The sequence below is a fragment of the Octopus bimaculoides genome, chromosome 26 (assembly GCF_001194135.2).
Source record: "Octopus bimaculoides isolate UCB-OBI-ISO-001 chromosome 26, ASM119413v2, whole genome shotgun sequence".
In the NCBI taxonomy this organism is placed as follows: Eukaryota; Metazoa; Mollusca; class Cephalopoda; order Octopoda; family Octopodidae; genus Octopus; species Octopus bimaculoides.
This window is the reverse complement of record NC_069006.1, coordinates 4,274,944-4,287,931: the sequence shown is the minus strand read 5'-3', so window position 1 is coordinate 4,287,931 and position 12,988 is coordinate 4,274,944. Positions and strand designations below refer to the sequence as shown.

Here is a 12,988-nt window from a genome sequence, read left to right as displayed (position 1 = left end):
TGTTTTAATTATTTAACCTTTAACATTCAGAATACTCTTGTTAGATATAATGCTTATTTATTCATCATCATCGTCATCATTTAACTTCCGTTTTCCATGCTGGCATGGGTTGGACAGTTTGACCGAGAACTGGAAAGCCAGCAGCTGCACCAGGCTCCAATCTGATCTGGCAAGGTTTCTACAGCTGGATGCCCTTCCTAACGCCAACCACTCCGAGAGTGTAGTGGGTGCTTTTTACGTGCCACTGGCGCAGGAGCCAATGAGGCGGGCCTGGCATTGATTACGTTCAGATGGTGCTTTTTACTTGCCACAGGTACCGGAGCCAGTCAGGGGGTACTGGCATCGGCCACATTTGGTTGGTGCTTTTTATGTGCCACCGGCACAAGAGCCAGTTCGGCAGACCTGGCATCAACCACATTTGGATTGTGCTTTTTACATGCCACCGGTATGGGAGCCAGTCAGGTGGCACTGTCCACAGTTACGATATTGGTCTTGACTCAACAGGTCTTCTCAAGCATATCATATAGCCCAACACATCAGGGGTATTCTTAACAGGGCCGGACATGCGTGGCTGTGATCTCACTTTAGTTGCCAGGTCTTCTCAATCACAGCATATCTCCAAAGGTCCCAGTCTCCTGTCATGTTCATATTGTTTTGAATTCACACACACACACAATATATTTATAAACAAATGTAGATATATCAAATACCATACAACCTAAGTTCTTGGTTTAGTAAAATCATCTCTGCTTCTAGAAGATGTCATAATTACTTATTGGCAAATAAGTTGTGAGTAAGTTGACCTACCTTTTTTGGCTGTAAATTTGAGTCTGGAAAATTCAACTTGTATGCCAGAAAATCTGGTAATATTAGTTCTGATATGTTTGAACCTGTAAAATGCTTTTCAATGCAGTTTTGTCACAGAGAGAAAAACAATTCTCATGAGACAGAAGGTGTAAAACACCAGAGTCAGCTTAATGCACCCTCAGATGGATGCATGCATTTCAGACTCTGAAGTTCTTATCAGCATTAAATACCAGAAGAGAGGTAACTGTGACCTGACTGGGAAGCAGAGCTCATAAGAAATCAGCCACAACTATTGACTGATGGCATATATCAGCTGAAATTGCTTTGCCTCTATCTAAGTTGTTCTCTCCTTTTTAATGTTTGGTCAACGAGTTTAATGCTCCTTAGGGTGGATATTTTCAATTATTGGTGATGTATATAAAAAAATGATATAATAATGTACATTAAATCTCTGAGTGAGAGGTAAAAAGTAACAGTACAGAATCGTAAAATATATTTGCCAACTAAGTGTGGCAGTCCCATAGAGGACGCTGTTACTGTTGTTTTTAGCCCCCTAGGGATTATCACACACTGCAGACAGGTAACTACTCAGAAACCCGGGTCTGTGTGCATCACGTAAGGCTAGAGATGGGAACGATGACCTCCCCTTGCAAATATTAATTGGACACAGACAGTGTGTCGTTAGCCAGCTGGAGATGTCTTCCTGGGGCTAAAAACCACAGTAACATCGTTCTCTATGGGACAGCCACATTTAGCTGGCGAATATATTTTACGATATAATATTGAAATTCTTATATACAGAACTCATGTGCAGTTGCTAAAAGTGCATGAACAGTACATAGAATAACTTACAGGAAGTGAACGGTGAATTAATTGTTAAAAAAAATAGCTATGGGCCATCAGGTGTACTGTTGGCAAAAAATAGCTAGGGGCCATCAGGTGTGCAGTTGGCAAATTTTGGGAAGTATTTTGAAGGATGATTTAAAAGGCTTTTTGTTTTTTTATTTTTTAGCTTGCCGAAACTCACCATTTGAAAGCTATTGAGATCAAAGAACGTCTGTTGGGACCAGATGACTATGAAGTTGCCCTCTCTGTAGGGCACCTTGCCTCTTTGTACAATTATGACATGAAATATCATATGGAAGCAGAGAGTCTCTATAAAAGATCAATTGAAATTGGTAAGCAATTATGGCTGGTTGTTCATGTACCTTCCATCAACCTATCTTTCCTCTCTCTCTTCTCTTGCTAATACAAACGTCTCTATTTATATCTGAACTTGATAACATATTCTGAACTCAGCACCTTCACCTCTCTCTCAACCTTTTTTCTTTTTGTCCAACGCCCAATATTTTGAAAATGAACATGCTTCCCCCCACCACCGCCACCACCATTGTTTTAACATCCACTTTTCCATGCTTGCCTGGGTCGGGTGGAATTTGTTGAGATGGATTTTCTACAGTTGGATACCTTTCCTGTCACCAACCTTCACTTGTTTCCAGACTGGAAACAAAGGACACTGTTTCTTATGACAATGGTGTTCATTTACAACTATCTATCTCACTCTCTCTCTCACACACAAACATATACAACAGGCTTCTTTCAGTTTCCATCTACCAAATCCAATTCCAAAGCTTTGGTCAGCCCTTGGCTACACTAGAAGACCTCTGCACATTGGGACTGTAATCGAGATCATACGATTGGTTGGTGGAGCGTGTTACAATTCCAGCCATTTATATACAGTGGAAGCCAGATCAATCTCCAGCTTTATCTGTCCTCAGGCTTATGACAGACCCGAAAAGTGAACAAGGTAAATAGGAGGGCATTGCACTGAGCATGGAAGCCATGAGCATGAGCTTGGGTGACGCCAGCTGCGAGTGCAGGTCTCAGAGGTAGTAGGAAGGAGCAGGGTGGACACTGTACTTTGCTGCTAAGAAGACTTAGGAGCTGTTTCAGACATTATATACTTTATGCATTTTAATTTTAATTTGCCAAATTTTAAAATTATTCAAATTCAGAGCCACTGATACTAAACCTCAAGTTTATAGAATTTATATGCAAAAAAAGAAAATAGTGTTACAGAAATAAGGGGAAAAGGTTAATCATCATCATGTAATGTCCGTGTTCCATGCTAGCATGGGTGGGACAGTATCACAAGAGCTGGCCAGGCCGAAGCCTGCACCAGACTTCTGTGACTGTTTTGGCAGGATTTTTACAGCTGGATGCCCTTCCTAACACCAACCACTCAGCAGAGTGGACTTGGTGCTTTTTATGTGGCACAAGCACAGGCGAGGCCAGTTTTGGCAAGGTTTTTACAGCTGTACTTAACTGGTGCTTATTTTATCAACCCTGAAAGGACAAAATGCAAATTTGACCCTGGCAGTATTTGAACTCAGAACCTAAAATCAGAAGAAATGCAGCTAAGCATTTTTTTTTCCCCCAGCATGGAGAAATTCAATATTTGAGTCTTTCCTTATTCCTTTATCCTTTTATCTTGCAGGTAAAAAACTGTTTGGTGCTGGATACAGTGGACTTGAATATGACTACAAAGGCCTCTTACGCCTGTACCAAAGCCAGGGGGACAGAGAGAATATGTTACACTACAGTCGGATTTTACAGGATTGGAATCGCATTCGTGATCATACAAATGCTATTGAAGTAAAACCGTTGGACTTCTCATTGGACCTATCAGTCCAGGACCTTCACAAATACGTTTTCAACTCATAATGCAACAACTCTCCATGACTTTTAACATTGTAGATCATCAATACATGCAACTGTAAACTTGTAAACATCACACAAGTTGCAGTGTGAGTATCTTGTGCATAGAGATGTGTGTCGGTGTATATATGATATGTGTCTGGTGAAGAAATAATAATAAAAAAAAAGTTATATTGCGTATGGTGATAGTATGTGTGTGAGTGTGTACATAAATACATTAAATATATATATCTATAAGGAATGAAGACAATGTTATAGTATGTGACGATCGTTTCCATGAGAACGGTTATTATTGTATACTTATGCATTACATAGATAGAGATTCTTATGTAATAATGCCTGATAAAACCGAATATTCATTTCATTTTGTCAGATGCCCTGTAGAACGTTTGGGTGACAATCAATCTATGACAGATGCCATTCCAACAACATGCGAAAGAGATGGAGGTGTATCCGACATATTGACTGACTGGAGAAATGTTTTAATTCAATATTTGTTCCAACTGATCGGTGTCTGAAAGAATCGAGTGTGAGTGTGTGTGCGTATGCTATGTATAGATACAGACATCATCATCTTTTAATGTCCCTTTTTCCATGCCGGCAGGAGTTGGACAGTTCAACATGAACCGTTGAGCGAAGGCTGTGCCTGGCTCCACTGTCTGCTTTAACATGGTTTCTACAGCTGGATGCTCTTCCTGATACCAACCACTTTACAGATGTACCAAATGCTTTTTCTTTTTTTTTTTTTGAGGCACCAGTAATAATGAGATTGCCAAATAACATGCAAGACAGGAACCCCCCACTCAACTGAGGGATCTTGTGTGTGTACTAACAGTATGCCTCATTACTCAGTCAATTTGTGTGTATGTATATATATGTATATATATATATATATGGTATGTTTCTTGGATGTGTTTTTGCACCTAATTACTTTTAATGTTATCTCGTGGTGGTGGATCTATAAGTATTAATGAGTGACTAGAAACCCTCATAGATACAAAATTTACTGCTTTGTCTTAATTCGAAGTCCCTATAAGCTATCGCTGTCTTCTAGATGTTTTTTTTCTCTACTCACTCAAACATCATAAATACTACAGTGACAGACTCGATTATTTCACTTTCAATGTCCTTTATAAGTGTCTCAGATTAGTTGGAACCTTATAAATGTTGAATTAAACCATCCCCCAGTCAGTCAACCTGGTTAGACCTTCATCTGTGTGTGTGTGTGTGTCTCTCTATCTCGTGTTACTTTCTCTTGTTGGGATGACATCTCCCACGAATGGATTGTAACCTAATGATTCTACACAACACCTGACGAAATAAAATGGATATTTTATTTTAATTTTTATTAGTATCATTATGTGACAATGGTGGTGAGCTGGTAGAATCATTACCAGGCCAGGCAAAATGCTTAGCGGTATTTCACCAGTCTTTACATTCTGAGTTCAAATTCTGCCGAGGTTGACTTTGCCTTTCATCTTTTCGGGGTCGATAAATTAGGTACCAGTGAAACACTGGGGGTTGATGTAAATGACTAGTCCCTTCCCCGAAATTTCAGGCCTTGTCTTTTGTAGAAAGGATTATTATTATTATGTGACATGAAATAATAACCTCTGTATATAGGCGCAGGCGTGGCTGTGTAGTAAGAAGTTTGTTTCCCAACCACACGGTTCCAGGTTCAGTCCTACTGCCTGGCTCCTTGGACAAGTATCTTCTACTACTGCCTCGGGTCAACCAAAGCCTTGTCAGTGAATTTGACAGACGAAAACTGAAAGAAGCCCATTGAATATGTATCTATATGTGTGTGTATGTCTTTGTGTCTGTGTTTGTCCCCCACCAACATTTGACAACCAGTGTTGGTTTGTCTACATCCCCTGTAACTTAACAGTTCAGCAAAAGCGATCGATACAATAAATACTAGGCTTTAAAAAGAAATAACTGGATCGAAACAATTCCTTCGACTAAAAATTCTTCAAGGCAGTGCCCCAGCATGGCCACAGTGTGATGACTGAAACACATAATAAATATGTAACATCTAAGCAATCACTAAGTAATCATTTTCATGGAAACAATCGTTACCGAAACAGAACATCATCTTCATTCCTTATTCATTTATTATTATTATTATTGTTATTTACTCTGCAATGAAGGTCCAATACCTTGTTATACAGTCTTTGGATTTGCAGGGTGCATAAGTATTATTATTTAATTAATTAACAATTGGTTGATTAATGAGGCGTACTGTTCGTACTCTTCTTTAAGCACTCCTTGAGCCAAGTACTTGGATGGAGTACTATGGAGGTGAGAGCCTGGATCTAAATCATCCCTACCATTAAAATGTATATATATCTGTGATGTTTGTGTGAAAGTGGTGTGTGTATGTGGGTGGGGTGGGGGGCACACACAGGTGTGGTTGTGTGGTTAAGAAGTTCGTTTTGTAACCCCATGGTTTAGATCCATTACTTGACACCTGAGCCAAGTGTCTTCTGTAGCTCCTGACTGATCAAAGCCTTCTGAGTGGATTCGCAAGGCAGAAACTGAAGGCACATCTTGTTTGTGCATGTATGTATCGTATACACACACATACACATACGCCCATGCATGGGCATTTTCAGACCTGGTGGAGTCCAAACCTCTCTAGGTCTGATCACATTTGATTTCTTGTGGAAGAGAGAACGAAAGAGTGAATGAAAGTGAAGAATAGACCGCAGTGCATGACTGGTACTTTACTGACCCCGAAAGAATGAAAGGCAAAGTTGACCATGGCAGGATTTGTACTCTGAGCACAGAGAGCCAGAATGATTATTACAAAGCAATCATTCTGACAGACAACTTTAGTCAGTTGTCCACCTTGTGTGTGTGTTTATATTTGCAATCTGAAAGCTACAAATGACGATGTTGTCCTTCCCTGTTTCAACAATTGTCCACTGGCTGAGTATCTTGGAACATATGTGGATTAAGAGATCTCATAATTTGTGAAACGGGTAAAGGTATTAGTGACAGAAGCGACATTTGGCTGTCAAACAAAATGTCTCAGTAATATATTCCTCCAACCCATGCCTGCATGGAAAAAACAGATGTAAAAAGAAATGCAAAACGTTCTTTTTAGAAATCCACTCACGAGGCTTCAGTTGGCATGATGCTGTAGTAAAAGACGCCTAAGGTGCCATGCAGTGGGACTGAACTCAGAACCATGCAGTTGGGAGTCAAACTTCTCAACCACACAGCTACACCTGCACCTTATATATGTACACACACACACACTTATGTACACGTAGTCATTCATTTGCTGGAAGCTGAAGCAAAAGACTTTATGCATTTAGTAATTCCATCATATTTCTTTGTTTCATGACGAAAAGGGAAAAAAAAAAATCATTCAGTATGTAAAGGAAATTTCATTCCCTCTTCTTCACCCCCACCCCTCTAAATAAACTTCTGTGTGTGTGTGTGATGTGCTTGGTTGCGACTGCCTTTGCTCCAATCGTTGAGCAAAAGCTTATTAACCAAGATGTCGGGTTAGGATCTGTCGGTGTACCTTGCTGTAGAAAGAAATGGCTGTTGTCAAAAAGAATCGTCTTCAAATCAAACACTGCCAACTTCATGGCATGGTAAACATCAAGGTATTTATCAAAGGATTTCAGGACAGATTTAAAAAGAAAAAAAAAAATTTTTTTTTTTTTTTACGTATTTATGTCAGCCGTTTAGTCTTACATGTTTTCATCAAGGCTTTTAGCGGCATTCTTTGCATTCACAAACTGTATTATATTTGTGACATTCAAACCTTAGATCTTAAGAAATAGGGTTATATTAATATTATTATTATTGTTGTTGTTATTTTTATTATTATTATCATCTTTTTCATTGAAGCAACTCATTAATTAGTTAGGATTGCTTCATTTACAATCACTTATGCTTTCTGAAACATAATGAACATCACATATTCTCATATAAAAAAAAAAAAAAAAAAAAAAAAAAAATAATAATGATAATAATTACGTCCTCATGCCATTTCCAAACTATACGTTGTCTTTAAAATGAAAACTGGACAAGCAGAACATTCAGTGTCGATAAGCAGCAGAGATAAAACTGGTTATCGAAAATACATTCAGAAATATTTCCATACTGTATATATTTCAAATGATGAATGAAATTAGTAATTTTAATTGTAAATGTGAACGTTTTTTAATATTTTATCTTTGTGACCATTATGATGAGGAGTTGAGAGAAATCGATCGTAGAAGAGCAACGGTCCTGTTGCTATGGACATAAAATGTGTATGGAAGATGGGTGAAGAATTGCCAAGAGATTCTTGCGGAAGGATCTGGTGGAAAAGGAAAACCAAAGATTGGGAGAAGTCGTGAAGGCTGATCGCAAAATATTGAACCTCGTAAAAGAAATGACAAAGGAATACAACAAATGTTAGGATATTGTGTTGGAGGGTACTCACCTAACCCATGCAGACATGGAAAAGCATATGTGATGATGATAATGGCTGTATTAGTTATCACGGTATTCCATTAGGGAAAGGCAGTGAGTTGGCATAAATGTTAGCATGCCGAGTGAAATGCTCAGCGGTATTTCGTCTGTCTTTATGTTCTGAGTTCAAATTCTGCTGAGGTCGACTTTGCCTTTTGGGGGGGTCGATCAATTAAGTACCAGTTGCATACTGGGGTCGATCTAATCGACTGGCCCCCTCCCCAAAAATCTTGGGCTTTGTGCCTAGAGTAGAAAAGAGTATTTTATTAGGAAGCTAGGTTCTTTAAAGGTATTATTTAATTACAACATAAATCCAGCTGAACGCAGAAGAAAAGCACCAGATGGTAGTCAACAGTTTTTCGTAGGAAGAACAAACATAATAAAAATCACAACTGAACATCCAAAAATGAGCAAAAACTCGTAAGGACATTCAACTCTTGCTATCTAACAGTTCGGAGGTTTAAAAATTGGCGACATTAATATAGAATGTTATGGATGTGTGAAGCAGAGAGTCCCTGCAGGTTGAGATGCTACTTCTCTGCATTGATAAGTCACAACTCAAATACAAAGGACATGTGTTTAGAATTTTGCAGAAAAGGATTGCTAGACAGATTCTTCAAGCCAAACCAACCAGCAGTGGACACAGGGATAGACTGAAAATGAAATTGTTGAATAATATCCATAGTTTCAATTAGTCACACTTGGGAATCCAGCAGGAAAGTGTAATAATGGCTTCGTCTAATAGGACCCTATAGGGGAGATGCTTGAGGACTCGACTCCCATGAGTAATGGACAGAGAAAATTGATGGATGGATGGATGGAATGGGCATTAGTTGAGTATAACTGCATAACGTAGATCTCATGAAACAAGGGAGATAAATAGCTGTTACTTGTATGTACTTGAAATTAAATTGGGCGAATTATTTGGGAATGATTCAAAGTTTTGTGATAAACATGTCACAGCCCTATCTGTTTTCTATCAAATGTGACATTAATTGTTTGACCACCAATCACGTGCTGTTACACAAACATGGAATTTTGGGGACATTGGTGCCACATTAAAATCACCCAGCACACACTAAATTTGTTGGCATTAGGAAGGGCATCCTGCTGTAGAAACTGTGCCAAAACAGACAATGGAACTTGGTGCAGCTCCTGTTAAACTGTGCAACCCATGCCAGCATGAAAAGCAGACATTAAATAATAATAATGAATAATTGATAATCCTTTCTTCGGTCTGATGTGGCAGACCAGAATAGTTCCAGTCTGTTAAGGCACTTAATGGTAGTAGTTTCCAGTTTGGGATCAGAAACAGTATCTATAAGCTCGTAGGCAGATTCCTCTCCATGCAAGTGTTCAATTATTTGTTTATTGGTCAGCTAAACTTCTTTGATATTAACCTGCCTGAAATGACCTCTGGTTCTATGATGTAAACTTCTTATCTTAAAGTGATCTAAATTATAGTAACAAACTTATTGTATATAGTGCTTAGGTGTGCTACCACTCATCAGAAAAACTAACTAAACTGCATTGAACAGGACATAGGATAATTTACAGGAAATGAATGGTGAATAAGTCTTTAAAATAAAAAGAAAAGGAAGAAGAAATGTAGGTGGGGGCATCAGGTATATTGCTGGTGAATTAAAACCTTCCAACAAAATTTCATGCTAATTTATGTTGCAGGCACCAACTTAATAATGATAAAGCCATTTTACTAATTTCTTCATTATTTTACAAAAATACTTGAAAGAAATGCAGTGTATTTCCAAAGTAAATGACAAGGAGGAGGACAGAGAGAGAGAGAGAGCTATAAGAAAGAACAGGGAATTTGTGTGAGATAAGCAGCTGTCAACCTCAGACCAGATCTGTGGTTACATCAAAATACCAACAATCCAATCAGTCAGCAGGAAAAACACGCTGGATGATGATGATGATGATGAAGTGTCATCAAGCTGTTGTTTGGATTATAAATTAACGTGAAATTTTGAAGGAAGGTTTTAATTTAGATCACTTTAAAATAGGAAGTTTTGTGTCATAGAAACAAGGGGTGATCTCAGTGAGTTGGTATCAAAAGGCTTCATCATTGTTGTCATCATTTAACATCTGCTTCCCATGCTGGCATCGGTTGGACAGTTTGACAGGAGCTGGTCAGGAAGGGGATTGCACCAGATGTCCGTGTCTGCTTTGGCCCAGTTTTTACAGCTGGATGCCCTTCCTAATGCCAACCACCCAGCAGAGTGCTTTTCATGTGGTACAAGCACATGTGAAGTCAGTTTTGGCATGGTTTTTACAGATGGATGCCTTTCCAGATGCCAACCACTTTACAGTGTGGACTGGATGCTTTTTACAAAGCACCAGTACTAGCGGCGTCACCAAGTAATTTGCAAGACAAGGAATCTTTGAGAGGGGGAGAAGGCATTGGAAGAGGAGATCTTGTGTCAGATGATGAAAGGTTAGAGTGTGACAGAGAGGCAGAAACAGGGTCCCTTGCTGTATAGGAGGTATTGGGTCATCCCATAAATAATGTTTTTTTAAAAATATTTTCTTATTTTTCAAAATTAAAATAAACAAAGTTCTTTTTTAATCTAAAATATACTCTCCTTCATTTTCTACAATGCTCTTCCTTCTATCTGGTAGACTTGCAAGGCCCCTCTTCCATAATTCACTTGTCTGTGACAAAAAATACTCCTCCAGTACTGTTCTAACCTTGTCTAGAGAACTTATATTTTTTCCGTCCACACGATTCTGAAGACTGTGGAATAAATGATAATCAGATGAAGCAATGTCCAGCGAATATGGTGGGTGGGGGTCATTGTTCCCCATTCAAACTGCTCCAGTATTTGGAATTCATCCTCGCTCTATGTGGCCAAGCATTATCCTGATGGATGAACACCTTTCGTCTTGAAACCAAAGATGGTTGTTTTTCTTCTAGCGCTGACTTAAGCCGTTCACAGTAGATCTCCTTTGTTATCATTTGGTTTGGATTTAAAAGTTCAAAGTGAACCAAACCTTTCATATCCCACCAAACAGATAACAATACCTTATGTGGGTGAAAACCTTCTTTAGCCTGGGGTGCTGGTGTTTCTCCCTTCCCTACCCACTGTCTTTGGCACTTGACACTTTTATAGAGAACCCATTTCCTGTCCCCATCTACTATTCAGTTCAAAAAAGTTGCATTTGTGAAAGTGACAGCAAAGAAGAGCACACATTCACTCTCTACACGTGATTAGACTCGGGAAAGTCTGTGAGGAACCCATTGGCCCAATTTTCTGACTTTTCCGCTGGCACACAGGTGTCGATGAATGGGTGAATGACCAAATCCAAGGTTCTCTGCTAGTTCCTCAACACTTACGATGGGATTTTGTTCCACCAGGGTTTTTAGGATGTCCTTGTTGAGCTCTACAGATCTAGGACGAGGCTCATTTTCTAAGCTGTAGTTTCTGGCTCGGAATTTTTGGAATCACCATTTACACTGGCTTACGCTTATTGTCTGATCTTCATATACTGCATTAATATTCCTCGAATATGCTCCTTTGTCATTTACATTACAGCTTTGAAAAAATAACTGTTAAAATCGAACTGCACTCTTCAAAACTTGCACTAAGAATAAGTACAAGGTAAAACTACTACTTGCTTTTATAGCAAGTTGATGCAGGTAGTTTATCCCATTCTCCTCTGACTTTTAGTTCATGCAATCGAAAACACTGTATTATTTATGGGATGACCCAACACGTGGTTACCTGATCACAGTGAGAGAGAGAGAGAGAGTGATCAAGAATGAGGACAGAAATGGGTGTGGTGATATGAAGGTAAGAGAAGCAGCCAATTCACGAGGGATGGTTGTTGGGTGATGCTCACAATATGTGGTGAAGTGGGGGATTGCATTAGTTACCCACAGAGTCAATCAGGTATTGGAGAGAGATATCGCACCCAGTGACTGACACAGCAATATTATCATGGATAAAGATTAGCTCTAGAAAGAACTACGGAGATATCAAATTCACAGACTAAGAAGTTATGAAAGCAACATAGTTATAGTACAACTGACGAGGAAGAGAATTAGCTTGGACGAAATTGGAATTTAGTACGACTGACAAACTCATCGTAGCAAGATGAGGGAGACATCAAGTAATGATCCTGACACCACTGAAAACCTCCCTCTTCCTGCCAGGTACAAAACTTCAGGGCTGCCAGCATCATCATTGGCATGATGAAAAGTAAATGTGGAAAGGCTGTAGAAATGCAGGAGTTATTGTGCACAAGGGGTTAGATAGAAGTGGGGGTGGTACAAAAACCACATTCTCCGAGAACAGGGAATACAGGTATGAACATTTCTGGGGTAGGTGGAGTATTGGAGTAGGTATTTTTTTCTGTCTTGTAGGCATTTCCAGATGCCTTCTGTTATAAGTTTGTCTCTATCTCTTCCTTGTTTGACATACATATCATCTAAAACCTCTGAACTTAAGTTTAACAGAAGGACATTTCAATTTCCATATCTTCATCCTCTAGGTTGTCTTATATCTCTGTCTCACCAAATGTGCCATAGCCATTAAGAGCTGATGACATCAGGATTTCACAAGATTTGAGGGCCAATATCCTACATGTTGCTTTTTTTGTAGCAGACACAATTCAATTTCAGCCAAGTGGAATGAAGTATCTTATTCAAGGACACTATGTTAACGAGACAAGTTCTTTGCTAAGAGTTGTTGGCACTCCGTCGCTTACGACGTCGAGGGTTCCAGTTGATCCGATCAACGGAACAGCCTGCTCGTGAAATTAACGTGCAAGTGGCTGAGCACTCCACAGATACGTGTACCCTTAACGTAGTTCTCGGGGATATTCAGCGTGACACAGAGTGACAAGGCTGACCCTTTGAATTACAGGCACAACAGAAACAGGAAGAAAGAGTGAGAGAAAGTTGTGGTGGAAGAGTACAGCAGGGTTCGCCACCATCCCCTGCCGGAGCCTCGTGGAGCTTTTAGGTGTT

At 39.3% G+C, this 12,988-nt stretch overlaps 1 protein-coding gene across 1 annotated transcript in view; it reads left to right on the top strand.

Annotated features, from left to right (window-relative positions):
• LOC106883965 (amyloid protein-binding protein 2) overlaps nucleotides 1-7,701 on the top strand; it is a 39,006-nt gene extending 31,305 nt beyond the window's left edge. Inside the window, exons 11-12 of the mRNA XM_052976885.1 lie at nucleotides 1,820-1,985; nucleotides 3,305-7,701. Of these exons, the coding sequence (XP_052832845.1) occupies nucleotides 1,820-1,985; nucleotides 3,305-3,531 (393 nt within the window). The 3' untranslated portion in view covers nucleotides 3,532-7,701. The remainder of the gene's footprint in view (nucleotides 1-1,819; nucleotides 1,986-3,304) is intronic.
• Nucleotides 7,702-12,988: the final 5,287 nt, after the last annotated feature.